Genomic DNA, 17,705 nt, shown 5'->3' with positions numbered 1-17,705 from the left:
ATTATAATTTAATTGATATCATTAATAATAATCAATAATAATCCAATAAATAAATATTGATACCAAACATAAAAATCATTTGTTTTTTTGTTTGTATGTTTTACTATTAATCAAAAAGTATGTTTTATTAATGTTAAATTAGTATTTAATATATAGTTGATATCATTAATAATAATTACATTAATAAATATTGTTATATAATATGTTATAGCCTCAGTTTAATACTAATCATATTTTTGACTGATGGAACATTAGATGTTGGCAGCTGTTTTCATCACTTTAAAATTTAATCCATATATATATATATATATATATATATATATATATATATATATATATATATATATATTTACATTCTTACAGATAATTTCATTATCCAGCATTCAAAGGCAGAATGACCCATGTTTAATTCTTCCTATATGATTGTTTTAGTGGTGTTTGAAAGCTTAAAACAAATGGTTTCATGTGTCGGAGCAAGAGAGAGAGAGAGAAAAAAAAAGGAATTTATAATTCAATTACAATCAGGGCCGAGAGAGAGAGACATGGAGGGGGGATGTGCCTGGAGTCCAGCCAGGGGACAGATACGACTGCACATTAAAGTAATATTATGCTCCCCCTGCCCGTTCCCATGGCAACAAACGAAAGGATTAAAAAAATGCACACGGCGATCAATCTCCAGCGGGACAGAGGGAAGGAGAGAGAGAGTTAAGTGCTCTTCGAACGCTCTTTCCACCATCAGAATCATCACTCATGCTTTGACATAGAGACACTCTCCCTCCTTTTCTGTCTTTTATCTTGTATTGTTTTTCTCTATTCATCTCAGCCGCCTCCTTTCTCGAAATGTCCGCGCTCCCCTTTTTCTCAGAGAAAAATAATTAACTCCCTCCTGAGTCAAATTCCAAATCCACAAATGCCGGATTATTACATGCATAATTAGTGGATTTTAATCTAATTACCAAATCTGTCTTGCTGATCCTCTATGAAGCTCGAATAAAACGTGTGAGCAGCCACATACTTAAACGGGATCTATGGTAACTGTACAAATCCAGGCAGACGGATGTAACCGTCCCGGAATAGTCCACAGTCATCATTTACTCATCCCTAAGCAGTTCCAATCCAGCGTGATTTTCTTACATGGGACAAAAAAGTCCAATGTTATATGAATGTACATAAACACAAATTAGCTGTTTGGATTATTTTCACCAAACAGTTAAACAGTTAAAATTTTTGTCTATTCAAAAAATAAATAAAAGTTTCAGACGACTTGGAATGCATTGCATAAATCACATAAACTACATTTATTATACTTCTATATTCCTGTTTCTTGATTGATCAGATTGGCTCTCCACACTGTAAAAACATTCATTTTTATGGTAAAACTAAGCGGCTAAAAATGCTACAGCAAACTAAGTTTTATGTTTCAGCTTGTTAAATGAAAGCTTCCTGCATTATTTTACTGATGGTGTGTATGACACTGTAGTCTCTATATTAGTATTTCCCTCAGCTTGTGTGAAAGGAACTTGTGTTGAACTTTGTTCTTTGTTCCTGTTTTTAAGGCCCTGTTTACACCTGGTATTAAGATGAGTTTTGGTAGATTTGATCACATGTGGTTGACGCTAAATACAGGTTCTGTCAGCACCACTATAGTAAAAGATGATTGACAAGTAGCATACAGTTTGGATTGGCGGTATGGTTCTGTTCTGTTGGAGAACTCCCTGCGCATCCATGTAGCCTAGCATGGATAAGAGCATGGGGAGAGCAGCAATTTGGCAATTACCCCCTTAGGGTAATTAGAACAGAACCAACGTGAATGTAATGAAGATATCATTAATGTCACTATTTTAATATACAACATAATCCAAGAAATTAGTCTGATTCAAGGGGAATCAGAATGCCAAATCCTGACTGGATGAGAGGTGGAGCTGGGGATGGAGGAGGGTAATTAGCTCCTGAAAAACTAACAATACTAAAGGAGCTTATCGGCCCTATTTTAACGATCTGAAAGTAACTTTGTGGGCGGGTCTTGGGCACTGTTGCTATATTACCGGCGGGATAAATGACTCATGCATTACAAGTTGCTCAAGCAAGTGGTCAAATATGTCCTATATTAAAATCGCAAATAATTTAAATTAAAACTTGAAATGACAAAAGCAGCCGACTTGCCTTTTCGTTTGCATCTTAATTTTAAAACAATAGATCTTGCATGTCACAAAACTTATTTTTCCACCTCCACGATCGAGACGAGTTCATTCTGTCGCCTGGTTGAAGTAAATTGTAGTTTTCCTGGACTAAATGTGCATTTATGGTGAGATTATTACATTTTATTTAATTAAATGCATTTATGGTGAAATTACTACATTTTCAGGTCAATCTTTATCATTTTGACCACTAGCGTTTGCAGCACAGCAGAAATAGATTTGGTGTGGAAACGATCGCTGTGCTGCTGTTATATGTACCACACCAGTTAAAAGTGAAAGCCCTAACCTGTTTACATGGTGCGTAGGAGACTGGCACTTGCTCTGCTTCAAGTCGTTAACAGCCATTTGAGCTTCTACTGCTTCCTGATAAACACCAACCTTCGTGCGCAGTGGCTGCACAATATAGACATTTTGATCGACGCGCAAAAAATAATAAAAACATTAAGTATGTGTTTGTTGTACAGCCGCGGCGGATCAGTTATTCACTGTGCAAATGCATCATAATATGTGAACGCACTAACAGCACGCTCCTGCACCGCAACACACACTGCAAACGGGTGTGAAACGGAGGTTAGATCCACTACAGTTCTAAGAAACTTAGATGTGTTTAAGAACTCTTTTTTTCATACAACAGCAGCACTCATCTTCTTTGTTTATTAGTGGATGCGGATGACCAGTCGTAGACCGGAAACTGATACGCCAACTTCTGACAAAAGCGGAAGTTCGAAACTTCGGTTGTGCACATAGCCCATTGAAAATGTATGTTTTACGTTTTGTTGCGCGTTTCTGAAATAACAACTTAGAAAAAAATTTCAGCCAATATATCGGAATATCGGATTTTAACCCTTATGCTGCATTAGGGACATTTTTGGTCTTTTGCAGTTTAATTTCTTTGACCATTTTGGCTGTTTTAATGCAAATGGTATGAAATTTGGCAAAATTGTGACTTTTTGGATACATGTAAAAAATGTGATCCCATTTTGCAAAATATGTATAACACACACTGTGTAGATCAAATAGTAACACTCAGCACCATAAAGACCAAAAATGGCCCATTGAAACCCATTAAAACGTTGTTTAAATCTGAGGCTGTCAGTAATACATGAAACATGATTTTTGCACAAACATCCTTTTATTTTGAAGCAAAAGCATTATATTTGCATTATATAGTGTATTCCACCAGATGACGTCACTACATATTTATTCCCTATGGGTGGAAATGCACCTTATTTTAGGCAATAGGCAATGTTTAATAGGTGGCCATTTTTGGTCTCTAACGCGCCAAGTGGGATTTTTTGCAAAGTGGGACTGTGATAATCCAAATCTAAAGTTTTCTCTTTGCATTTAGTTTATTGAAAATAATTGAATTTTTGTGTTTTTTCCTCTTATACAAATCGATGGTTTCGCAAACAAAACTGGTAATTAAAGGGTTAAAATCCTGAAATTGAATACATTTTTGGTAGTTATGATGAGGACTGATGCTGGTTAAAAGATTTAACTTGGTAAAAGTGGAAAATAATAATAATATATAATATTTTAGGCAATGTTTAATATGTGGCCATTTTTGGTCCTTAATACACTCAACGGTGTTAAAAATCTAATGCAGCACAAGGGTTAAAACTAATAAATATTTGTATCGGTATCAGACTTCAAAATCCTTTATCGGTCGGGCTCTACTTTAGACTAGGTTTTTTTCTGGTCAGTGGCGGAATTGTTTTCTGAAACTGCAAAATAGCACTAGGGTATGTTTGCGCCGAAACACACCTTCTTTTTTGCGCCGATCCTCCCCCGCGCCCCTATATATGAATACAGTGATAGGGCTCATTTTCCTACAGGTAGACGTGGATTAGCTGAGAGTCAGCTGACGCAAGCTTGACTAACATGACCAGCCAGAACTACGCTACGCTTGATAGAACAGGGTCTAAATCGTTTTGATACTGTCCACTTTCGACAACTTCCAGAGGTAGTGGAAAATGCCCTTGACCGCCCGCAAAAGACCGCCCGCCTACTCTCCGCCTACTGATCTCACGCGTAAACTTGGGAAGTGTGCAAGCCAGACGGGATTTAAACTTTATCGGCTGGAGACTTAAATTTGAAGATGAAAAACATACAAAGCATAATTGTATGATTTTCCGTAGTTTAAAGGTAGTTGTCAGTATCATAGTTATGTACATGTAGATGCCATTTCTTCTGAACACAAAGGAAGATGTTTTGAAGAATGTCGGTAACCAGACAGTTGATGAACCTATCTAACAGTGATAAACTAAATCCTGCAAAAATAATCTGCAGTAGTCTATTGCAGATATAGATATTTATACATATGAATAACTACGGTTGCAGACGTACCGTCACATTACGTACCGTAATATGGCGGATGACTTACGCATTGTGTCCAATTGAAACAGCCGCTAATGAGCCATCTATGTATAGTATCTGTGGTCAGTATAAAGTTACAAAACAATTTTAACAATTTTGTATTAACACTATATCAAATAATGAGATATGTTTGTTACAGTTTTGTACATTCCTGTAGCTACTAGTTAACTATAAATCAGTTTGTCTTGTCATCTGGACAAATCGATGAAATGTGAATTGAAATTTCTTTCAATTCCTAGGCTTTCTCCACCAGTCTGTTTCTTTCTTTCTTTCTCTTTTTCTCGTTCTCTCTGTCTCCGTGAGCTCTGACTGACTGCTTTGTTTCTGATGAGATCACCACCATGCCGAACTAGTGCTAACAAGCAGCAGAGGCACAAGTGTATGTTCAGGGCATCAAGATATACATCGGACACACTGGCATACATTGAGAGAAAAAGAGAAAGACGTGTGTGTGTGGCTGCATGTATATGAGCAACAGAAAGAAAGAAGTTTTCTTATGCTCATGCTTGTGTTGTGTATCTTATACGGGTGAATATTTCCGTACCAATAGAACAGCAGATAGAAAAAATCCCAAATCAAATTGCACAGGATAGGCAAGCAAGAAAATATGCAAGTATGTGTGTGTGTGTGTGTTGAGGACTGACTCACCAGCTTTGCTTCTGAGTGCATGGGTGGAACATGAGGGGAGGAGCATGAGCTGTTGTGGGCGGGGCCTTGCATGCCCATCATGTTGGAGCCCATAGACATTTGCCTCTCCATCTGTACCCACAAATATGAATATAATACTTTAGAACCAAACACATCAATGCATGAAACTAATTGAATAGAGAATACATTTTCAAAAACAAAGCAATTTCACAGCAAGCTACAATTTTACATTACTTTGGGGACAAAATTACTGAAAATCATTACTACAATTACAATGTAATAAAAGTTGCTGCATATCTTAAATTTTTAAGTACAATCAACTTGGATGTTTATGTCATTTCAACTTAAATTACATTAAACTGACTTAAAAATGAGTTTATTCTTGTATAATAGGCCTATAAAAAAGTAAAAAAATGCTAAACTTATTTTGCTGAGTTAAAGCAATGCAAAAACATATGCTGTCATAACTTATTAATCATATAATTTTTTACTAGTCTGTCTAGTTAAATGGCTAAATCTTCTCTTGGGAACATTATGGAGAAATTTTTATTTATCATGCAATCATTTTAAGGAAGTATTTATTATTAAATATTATCAATACATTAATTTGAATTTATGTATACGTTTTTGTATACTTTAGAATAATTTTGTCAATATGTAATAGTAAAAAAAGTAAAAGTAGCTTTGACCTTCATCAAAGGGTAAAGACAAGTGGGTTAAAATATTTTAATGTACATAACACTAAAGATATAAACATTTATTTATAATCTAAACAGTTGATATTAGTATTATTTAAATATTTATTATTTCATTTTTATTTATTTATAAGTTATTTTAGCTTTAGGGTCACACCTTAGTATTAAAAAAAGCTTTATATGTAGCTAGTCCATGGCCGAACATCACATTTAGACAGCTACGTAAATATGTGCATGTGGTTTAATGTGTGTATCTATAAATATTCCGCAACTCTGTGGGAAAAGCAGCAGTCAAAGAAAAGCTAAGAGAGGAAGCTGAATACTGCAGAAGTGTGAAGCCTAAAATAGTAATATTAACAAGACCAAACTCAACCAAAGCTCAGTTCTGTGTGCATGACAGAATATCTTGATTCAGAAAGTCTTAATTAAATGCGACTAAAAGGTTTTCGATGTTTGCACTCATACAAAGAGTGCGCTGGTGATTTACGTTCAGTTTAAGGTGAGGGAAACTGTAAAATGGTACTTTCAATGTGCGTGTGTGTGTGTGTCAGATTGAGAGACTGAGGGTCCTGTTACTAAAACCCAACCCACTAAGACCTCCAAGATCTCCCTCCGACCCCCCCTTTCCAACCCCCTGTTGACCTATCGCAGGGTGAAAGTGTAGCAGTCCGCTGTAATTATTGGAGGAATATTTGGTTTAAAAATATCACCCCACCCTGCACCCCTTTCTTGGGATGTCAATCGAGAGGGGAAAAAAAAACGTCCTACTTTAATTTAATCAACTGCTTTTACCTCTATAGGCAACATGGACTGGCTTATGTTACAATGAGAACATGTGTTGTGTCATTAGAACCCTGATATGGGCGGCTCGCACACACACACACACTCCTACCTCAGCCTGCATTGAGGTTCCTATTGACTTTTCTGAAATAGAATTAAAACAGATCGAGCTTTGGTAGAAAATTACACCTCTGCTGATGGGCTTCCTGATAAAACAGCCACTGATATGGGCCACGACACTGTAAAAGGCATTAATTTAAAGCAGACTGCTGAGAAAAGCATGAGAATGGTGCAGGAAAGATTCGTTTGTGCGCGTATTAATGCGTTTCGGTTGTCAGAGCCATCAGAATACCCCGACGTGGAAGTGCAAATGCATTGTGTGTGTTTGTGGCTGTATTTATGATGATCTTACAGGCATCAGAACAGCAGACGATCCTTGCATAGTGGGGTCAGGCAGTGTGCCAGGCATGGAGGCCGGCAGTGGCTGTCGCTGTCTGTTCCTCAGGTGCAGCAAAGAGGAAAGGGAACCAGGCACTGGCCTAAAAAATAGAGAACCAGAAGAGAAAGAAAATTTGAGGAAAAGGGAGATTAACCCGTTTCCTCGGATGAAACTTCTGAGGAAACTGACGTCACAAACACTACACATTCGCAGTAAATTCGGTTCTCGGTGCGGTTTGTCATAGTTCCTAAGAATGTCCAGTGCCTCATTCTGTCTTACTTAAAGGCATAGTTTACCGAAAACTGAAAATTCTGTTAGAGGAGTAGTTCACTTTTAAAAAAAACTTTTGCTGATAATTTACTCATCCCCATGTCATCCAAGATGTCCACGTCTTTCTTTCTTCAGTCGCAAAGAAATTTAGGTTTTTGATGAAAACATTCCAGGATTTTCTCCATATAATGGACTTCAGTGGGAACCAAACGGTTCAAGGTCCAAATGAGAGTTTCAGTCAGCTTCAAAGGGCTTTAAACGACACCAGACGATGAATAAGGGTCTTATCTAGGAAAAAAGATTTGTTCATTTTGATGAACGAGTTCGAATAGGAGAGTCACGAACACGCATCACAGAACAGAGCAAGGCGAGCATTTGTGCTTATAAAACTTAAACTTTTTAACTTATTTTTTAAATGACAGATTTCACCATATAAGACCCTTATTCATCGCCTGGTGTCGTTTAAAGCCCTTTAAGAACGTTTGCACTGAAACTCTCATTTGGACCGTGAACCATTTGGTTCCCATTGAAGTCCATTATATGGAGAAAAATCCTGGAAAGTTTTCATGAAAAACCTTAATTTCTTTTCAACTGAAGAAAGAAAGACATGGATATCTTGGATGACATGGGGGTGAGTAAATTATCAGCAAAAGTTTTTTTTAAAAGTGAACAACTCCTTTAATATTTACTCATCCTCATGTTGTTCCATGAGGCGTTTTTTCTTGCGAGATAAGGATATATTCAGCTTTTCCATATAATATGTCATGTGTAACATTTATATAATTAATCAATAAAAAGTATGAATAAATCTAAGAATATTTTGGAAAAACGTTTTTAAAAATACTGTAAAATTATTTGATCAATAAGTTATGACAACATATGTTTTTACATTTCTTTAACTCATCAAAATAAGTTAAGCAATTTTCAACTTTTTTTATGTTATACGAGATTCAACTCCTTTTTTAAGTCTGTTTAATATAATTTTAAGTTGAAATGACTTACAATTCTAAGTTGATACTACTTAAAAATTTAAGGCAGCATTTTTACAGTGTACTCTTTCTGTATTCATGTTTCATAAGTAAAAATAAAAAACTTATATGCAATTTTCAAGAAAAGTTTATATCCTAAAAATGGATAAACAATTGCAATGTGGTTTAACCATTACGCAAACAAATTTCCCATATACTTCGAAAATGTGTGTGTACATATTTAAAAAGAATTATTGTCATTTTTATTTTATTTTTATCACTATGGCTTGCATGGGAACTCACACCACATGTCTCCTTTACATAAACTTGCCTTGTCATAAAAAATGACTGATGTTTATTTATTTGATATTTAAGAGACTTATTGACCTTAATAAATGGTTGTGAGGTTTTGCAGTTTTATTTTTATCTGATATAACAGATAAAACAAAGAATTAACTGTCATGTCATTGACCCCTTGTTTCCATTGTCCAGGGACGAGCATGTGAAGAATCAGTGGTCAGAGTTCATATTTGCAACGATACCACAACAGTGTAGCCTGAACCTTGTGTTCTCATCATTTTAATGACGAATCATTCAAAATTCAAAAACATAAATGAATTCAAATATGGATTCACAAGCCGAGGTTGTTCCAGAAGGAGGGCTCAGTATCCAGTGTATATGGATCAGGTTCGTCCTCCTCCGAATCACAATCTGTAAGTATTAAGTAATATTAATAATGTTTGCTGTTATGTTTTCTGTAGCATGCACAATATAGTTATATTGTGTTGTGTGTGTTGTGTACACTCCGCGCAGCTTCTAAGCGGGGTACAGTTAGTTTTGTTTTTGATATTCACCAGACATTCATTGAAAAATGGCAATTACCTCCTAAACGACTTAGCCAAATATGACTTCGCTCTATCCACAAGTTTCCGAGGGGCGCTCCTGTAAAAAATAAAGTGGGTGAAACTTCCGGTGACGCGGTGGAAGTAGCATTCCAATGGTATTTTGCGTGTTAGTTAGCGAAAAGGCTAGCTGTTTTTCGGAGAATTATTTTACTATTTAAAGACGCAAATCTTTATGAGAGATGTCGTTACGGAGCTCAGGGACAACATGTGCTGTTCGCGGTTGTATGTATAACCGGATTAAACTAGTTCAGTGGCTTAAACGTGATTGTTTTGAACATAAGCTGAAAACGAAATCACAGTGATCCTGCCAGAGCCCGTGTCTGATCATGGGGCGTAGGAAACTTGTGGATATAATAAGCACTGCCCCTCAAAAGCCACCGCAATGTGAGTTTCGCAGGGAAAGCTTGCTCTTGACGGAGACGCGAGTAAGGGACCGTGTGGAAATTGCACTTTTTCTGACACGTTTTTTCAAACACTATATACAATTTTCAACACTTGACAAGCTATAATCCTGGTTATGGGCGTTCCGTTGCCGACAGTCTCTGCCTACGGTTTACCAATTACAACTGACTGGGTCATTTGACCAATCGTCGCAGATTCGCGTCACTCAAAGGAGGTGTTTGGGAAAATGAATCGTCGAACGAATCATTTGGGAGTCGTTGAGCAAATCAGTTAAAAATAATTGCATATTATAAGACAAATAAAGTGTTTTTTTATACTTGCATGCATGTTAAACTGTTTTTGGGAACTCCTAAAACAAAAATAGGAACATTTCAAATGCTATGATGGGGCTCTTTAAATATTGGCCGAACTCTCTCTTTAAGAAGTAATCACGCAAAGTCAGGCATGCACAGAGAGGCAGAATGGCTTTCCCAGCGAGAGAAGTTCTGCTGAAAGCTCTCAATGGAGGTTTACTGGCTCTTGCCTTAAGGCTGATCAAAGTCTGTGTGCTTCGATAAAAACGTGGATACAAAAAGATGCTAAGAGGAGTATCAGCCTATTATAAATCTCTATCACAGTTAGTGAAGTCGGCAAACACATTAATAGCGTAATACAATGAACATCTATAAAATGTTTTCTAATACAGGCAATACACTTCCCAGAACCTCTGGTGTGACACGCAATGCGCAGTATCAACACACCAACCACACAACTTCCTCTCATTGGCATGAAGCTGCCAGCGTTACACTTCCCCTGACCACACTGATACTTAGGTAGAATGTGTCAGATATAGCACTCACTAACTTCACCATTATGCCGTCCTGTAGGACCACCACAGTTTGGAGAAACGCCGCTTGTCTGAATAACCTTTAGCCTCAGATGACAAGCATTATTTGGGTCTGATTGGAGGGCTGACGGACAGCTGAAAGGGAAAGGAGGGGGTCCCCACCTGAACAAATACCTGTATTTATCCGTCCTAAATAGCAGCATTTACACTGCATGATTGCTGTGTACGTATAGACACACACAAGCACATACGGTCATTAAAATTCTGACATATTGTCATTTGAGTCTAACTCTCCAATCCATCACATGCTTAACAACCTCACATCTCTAAAACACACATATACACACCCAGCTCATTTTTTTAAAGGAATAGCTCACCCCAAAATGAAACTCACATTTTCTTTATTGTGGGAAGAAACTCTTTCATTCAATGAAGCTCCAAAATCGACAAATAACAGCAAAAACAATCCATTACTATCCATTTCCTCACATTTCCTTACAAAGTTTTCAGAAACCATCCAACAGCTTTGTGAGAGACCCAAACCGAAATTGCTAGAAATATTCCCCTCGGCTGTCAAATCTAATTTGCGTTACCTTATATTCAGGTTCACAATACCTGGAATAGTTCAAGTTATATGAGCTACTTTTTCTGGACTTTTTTGTAACTTGGTGCTTGACAGACCCAATCTCATTCACTTTCATTGTATGGAAAAGAACAGTTGGATATCCGTAAATCCATACCCAGATAGCAAACTGACATTGAATCAACGTGGAAACGACGTCTCTCATGACATTGAAACAACGTTGATTTGCTCATCGAATTAACGTTGAACCAACGTCAGACGCGGCATTCTTCAAAGCTAAATGAATATCAAAAATTGGTTTGCTTTCATAACGTTGAAACAACGCGTTGATTTCAAGTTGATTTTCCGTTAGTTTTGAAAGAATGACGCGTCTGACGTTGGTTCAACGTTAATTCGATGAGCAAAACAATGTCAGATCAACGTTGTTTCGATGTCATATTTCCACGTTGATTCAATGTCAGTTTGCTATCTGGGTAAATAATCTTTTTGTGTTCCACAAAAAAGTATGTATAAATAAATGACATGAAGGTGAGTGTAAGATGAGAGAAGTTTAATTTTACAGGGAACTATTCCTTCACTCTAGCATTTTAAGCAAAAAAGGATGCTAACAACAACATTCCCAGATAGCAAACTGACATTGAATCAACGTGGAAACGACGTCTCTCATGACATTGAAACAACGTTGATTTGCTCATCGAATTAACGTTGAACCAACGTCAGACGCGGCATTCTTCAAAGCTAAATGAATATCAAAAATTGGTTTGCTTTCATAACGTTGAAACAACGCGTTGATTTCAAGTTGATTTTCCGTTAGTTTTGAAAGAATGACGCGTCTGACGTTGGTTCAACGTTAATTCGATGAGCAAAACAATGTCAGATCAACGTTGTTTCGATGTCATATTTCCACGTTGATTCAATGTCAGTTTGCTATCTGGGTAAATAATCTTTTTGTGTTCCACAAAAAAGTATGTATAAATAAATGACATGAAGGTGAGTGTAAGATGAGAGAAGTTTAATTTTACAGGGAACTATTCCTTCACTCTAGCATTTTAAGCAAAAAAGGATGCTAACAACAACATTCCCAGATAGCAAACTGACATTGAATCAACGTGGAAACGACGTCTCTCATGACATTGAAACAACGTTGATTTTGCTCATCGAATTAACGTTGAACCAACGTCAGATGCGGCATTCTTCAAAGCTAAATGAAAATCGAAAATTGGTTTGCTTTCATAACGTTGAAACAACGCGTTGATTTCAAGTTGATTTTCCGTTAGTTTTGAAAGAATGACGCGTCTGACGTTGGTTCAACGTTAATTCGATGAGCAAAACAATGTCAGATCAACGTTGTTTCGATGTCATGTTTCTACGTTGATTCAATGTCAGTTTGCTATCTGGGTTAGCATTCCGCTAACCTGCACTCATTAACCACCACACAGAGACTGGTTCTCTAAATTAACATTTGAATAAGTACTTCCTTAACAACCGTTAAAAAGTATGCTCTATGTCTAAATGCGTTAAGTAAGAATGTGATCCGGACATACTACATTTGCCATGTTGTTATTGTCATGTGAACTAGTGTTATTAGCATCAGTTCACTGCCATTCACAACTCCTCTCCCATGGCCTCATGGGATAGTAAAGTGTCAACTGAATGCACATTACCATGAATTTGTACATACTACTTACTGTTTTTGTCTACTTTTTGCATATTAGAATGCCCTTTTGGTTCAGTGTAATAATAAAATATAAGGGAATTTAAAAGGATTTACATTATTGTGGTGGAGAACAGCTACAGCTCAGCTCTGAGCAACCATTCAGAGAGCGGGAATCAGAGAGCGGGTCAACTCTCTACGGGCCAGTCCCGCAGCACATTAAAACTCAGCGAACAGGAAACAGCCTTAATTAAGAGCTCAACCTAGCCAACGGGAAGAAAGGCGCTTTAGACACTATACAGGTTCCCTGCCAAACTCGTTCACCTGCTCCTCAGCGAAAGAGAAATAAAGAATGTGTCAACAGAGAAAAGAATAAACCTGTTATGAAAGTAGCAAATTTTCAGAACAGACAAAAACTTTCCATACTCCCAGAAAAACTGCTCATGTGGGTGTACATCAAGTGCATGAATGTCTGTGAACGTGTGTGTACATGTGTGAATGATGAACTCCATATTTTGTATTAATGACAGGCTGTCATTTCAGAAGGAATAATAAGGAGGGTGGAGGGGTGGGCATAGACACACTCAAACACACATACACAGTGCAATCCTGACCCTCGATCTCCTCTCACATTACACACACTGTGTCCCTGTTCCAACATGACATCACTCCTCCCTTTCTATTCCTCACCGTCTTTTCTCAGAATCCTCCACTATCTTTTCTCTCTCTGAGCTAATAGACACCAAACCCAACATCACTGACGTTACTAGAGAGCCTCGAGTCTAGAGAGTTTAAGAAGTTACTCCATTCTCTCCTTGCATATAGGGTTATAACATCACAGGATACTCTAAAGTCTCATTATGCATTTACAAGAAGTACGGTACATTATTGGTCATGTACCGTCCTTCTCGAGTGTACTGGACCGGTCTCGAGACCGATTTCTGCTTTCTCGGACTCGTCTCAGATTTGTTCCTTCAAAGACTCGGCCTTGACTTGGTCTTGGACCACAGTGGGAAGAGAAGGACTCGTAATTTTCAGACCGAGTCCTCGAGATTTTTTTTCCAGCGCATTTTTTATGTTCATATAACAACAATAATCTTAAAATGCAATGTTGACGGGCATTATTTAAAAATGACATCCCATGGTGTAACGCAAAGATACTGCCGTCAGAGCCATCAGTGTCTTCTGTTGCTGCCTGGTGTGAGCGGCGGCAAGATGAGCAACGAGTCTGCCATCATCAAATTCGCCTTTCAGAACCACAAACCATTGGTGACCATACACCTGGTAAAAAGTAAAAACGATATAAATAGTGTTGGTTTTCTCACACAAACCGCTCGTTTGTGTCTTAGGCCATCAATGTATACTTACATTTGCGAGTCATTAAATCATGTTTAATTTGGACTTCTCTGTTCATGCTCTTTGAGGTGGTGACCATAGACCTGCATTATATGACTGACAGACATGAACGGTTTGACCTAAAAATATCAAAATCGAAACCACTGCGGAAAGACACGTACATCTTGGATGCCCTTCAGGTGAGCTAAAACATACCAAAAATGAATTTCAAAGTGAACTATCCCTTTAAAACAACTGCTCTAAACAATTCCCAATCTAGCTTAGTCTGTAGGCCTAACTGTTAATTAATAACTGGGGTGATGTTAAATCATGAATATCAAAACTGATATGCCGGGACAAAATCTCGACTTGGACTTGCTTCCTCAAAGACTCGGTCTTGACTCTGACTCGACTGTATTTGAAAACCAAATGCCTCGGTCTCGACTCTGACTCGACCCTTCAAAGACTCGGTCTTGACTCGGACTCGACTGTATTTGAAAACAAACTGACTCGGTCTCGACTCGGACTCGACCCTTGAAAGACTCGTTCTTGACTCAGACTCGACTGTATTTGAAAACGAACTCACTCGGTCTCGACTCAGACTCGACCCTTCAAAGACTCGGTCTTGACTTGGACTCGACTGTATTTGAAAACGAACTGACTCGGTCTTGACTCGGACTCGACCCTTCAAAAACTCGTTCTTGACTCAGACTCGACTGTAATTGAAAACCAACTGACTCGGTCTTGACTCGGACTCGACCCTTCAAAGACTCGGTCTTGACTCTGACTTGACTGTATTTGAAAACGAACTGACTCGGTCTCGACTCGGACTCGACCCTTCAAAGACTCGGTCTTGACTCAGACTCGACTGTATTTGAAAACGAACTGACTCGGTCTCGAATCGGACTCGACCCTTCAAAGATTCGGTCTTGACTTGGACTCGACCATTCAAAGACTTGGTCTTGACTCCGACTTGACCCTTCAAAGACTCGGTCTTGACTCTGACTCGACTGTATTTGAAAACCAAATGACTTGGTCTCGACTCGGACTCGACCCTTCAAAGACTCGGTCTTGACTCTGACTCGACTGTATTTGAAAACCAAATGACTTGGTCTCGACTCGGACTCGACCCTTCAAAGACTCGGTCTTGACTCTGACTCGACTGTATTTGAAAACCAAATGACTTGGTCTCGACTCGGACTCGACCCTTCAAAGACTCAGTCTTGACTCTGACTCGACTGTATCTGAAAACCAAATGACTTGGTCTTGACTCCGACTTGACCCTTCAAAGACTCGGTCTTGACTCTGACTCGACTGTATTTGAAAACCAAATGACTTGGTCTCGACTCGGACTCGACTCTTCAAAGACTCAGTCTTGACTCAGACTCGACTGTATTTGAAAACCAACTGGCTCGCTCTTGACTCGGACTCGGCATAGACGGACCCATCACTACTTTCAACAGCTGTCCTATTATTATGATCATAGAAATAGGAGAAATTATAAAATGCAACACTGTTTAAATGCCACTATATTGTAAGTGCATTCACCCGCTCTACATGCCCAACTGAAGTGACTTCAGTGTAAAAGGCTTGACTACCACTTCAGTGAGGGAGAGAGACAAGAGCCAGAGAGAGAGAGAGAGAGCCAGGCACAGTCAGCCCACTGACTCATATCCTTCCCTTCTGACTCCACTCCAGCAATGATGTAATGCTCTTGGCTTCTCCCCCCCCCCTCCCCCCAAACCCTCTCCCCATCTTCCTCTCTTTTTAAGTCTACACTCTCTCACCATCTCTCTCTAAATACCATGTTCTCTCTCTCTCTCTCTCTTACTCATTGCACCACACTAACTTGAGCAGACACTGCAGCGGCAATGGTGCAAAAACGTTTCACTTTTTTTTTCTTCGTACATTCGCTGTGTGAATGTTACCAAAACAGCCCGGGGCATGGTTCCAGCCGCTGGGAGACGGTGGTGCGGTCTCCATGGCAATGGGCCTAAACAGCGGGAGAAACAGAGAGAGGCCAAACAGCTTGCAGCTGCCTGGCGCTCCGAGTAAACACAGCACAGGACCTGCCCCTGATTTACCACTTTAATCACACTCAGAAAGAAAGAGAGAGAACGGGCTTGCCACGGGCCCAAGGACTGCAGACTGGGTAGAATCATATGAATCTGATCAAATAAATCAAGTCGAGAAGGGCCGTGAGGGAGCCTGAGTCTCATTAAAGACCGGCGAGGACGAGGCGATGAAAAAACGCCATTCGGAGGAAGGACTTCACTGACATAGATTGAAGGGCCGCGTAAAGTCAAAGTCTGTCAATGAGAACAACAGCGAGAGACTTATCTTGGAATACCTCAGGGCAAGCAAGCATGGCACAGCTCACCACAAAGCCCCAATTATGCACGGATACATCTCTCATCGCAGCCGGCTGAGAGGGAAAGACAGTGTGAGGGGGAAAAAAGAAAGAGAAAGAGAGAGAGAGAGACAGACAAACAGAGAGTGGTTTGGCTCAGAGCCAGCCAGTTGTTTCTTCCCATGACTGAAAACTATGCTGAGAGATTTCCAGCATGACTGACCGAAGGAGGTTTCAGGCTCCGCCCCCACCTGTCCGTCAAATTCATCACAATGACAGCAGCATGACTTGAATCCTTACCATGGCCATCCATACCATCCTTTCGATAGCACTCTTAGCCATGGAAAGGCAAAAGACACAAAAAAGAATGGATTTACTTTCAGTCCGATTTTGCTAGTAGATTTCTCAAATAATAAGCAACAAACAGCAAGTAACACAGTGAATTAAACACAATTTTGCAGTAGAAAGTAAACCGACAGTAATCTTTGTTTTTCCTATAACTTTTTTTTTTTTTTTTTTGTCAAATTGCAATGTCACAATTAATTATGACATTACAGCATAAAACTCCTCTTAATACAAGATCTTAGTCTTACGGCCCCGATATTCCTCAAGCGAAATCGAAGAACAAATGATGTCATTTTGAATTAATTCTTGCCAAAACAGTTTTTTGATTTCGTTTTGATAGTTTTGAAACGACTCACTAGTGCAAATTTTCCAGAAAACTTTCCATGCTCGGAAAGTTTATGAACACAAATTTCAAACTTCTTTGTACCCCTGTGCAAAGAACAAAAAAAGACTTTGCTGTGAGTATATTGGGGTCTTTATTGTGAATATTTCTGATACATAATTTCAAAGAAGTCATTTGGAAACATTTTTTTCAGGATCCAATCAATTTAATACACTGAATATCTTGTTTAATTTGTTAAATTATGGAGAGAGAAAAATGGTGTGTATTCAAACTCTGTTTCATGCTGACTTTAAAGTGTCACAAACAGCTGTGAAACCACAGAATGTGTTATGTCTAAAAAAAGAATGTACAATGATATCAAATTACCATAAAAAATATATCATTAAACAGTATGTTTTCATGGCACAGGGCCATGGTATACATCAAAAGTACCATGGTATTACAATCTCACACCACCATAATCCATGGTATCACATCAATGTGTTTTCTAATGACCTATAGTGGGGTCGAATAGACCCGGAGCTCTATGTTTTTTCAATTATTTGAACAAATGACACTCCATAAATTTGGGCAAGTTTGTGTAAAACT

At 38.5% G+C, this 17,705-nt stretch overlaps 1 protein-coding gene across 1 annotated transcript in view; it reads right to left on the bottom strand.

Moving 5' to 3' along the window:
• The window catches only part of creb5b (cAMP responsive element binding protein 5b), a 71,686-nt gene that overhangs the window by 31,098 nt on the left and 22,883 nt on the right, over positions 1–17,705 (bottom strand). The window contains exons 5-6 of the mRNA XM_039694310.2: positions 7,110–7,236; positions 5,223–5,333 (exon numbers count right to left, since the gene is read on the bottom strand). Of these exons, the coding sequence (XP_039550244.1) occupies positions 5,223–5,333; positions 7,110–7,236 (238 nt within the window). The remainder of the gene's footprint in view (positions 1–5,222; positions 5,334–7,109; positions 7,237–17,705) is intronic.

This window comes from Pimephales promelas, chromosome 12 (assembly GCF_988280905.1).
Source record: "Pimephales promelas chromosome 12, fPimPro1.hap1.1, whole genome shotgun sequence".
NCBI lineage: Eukaryota > Metazoa > Chordata > Actinopteri > Cypriniformes > Leuciscidae > Pimephales > Pimephales promelas.
This window is presented reverse-complemented; position numbering and strand designations above follow the sequence as displayed.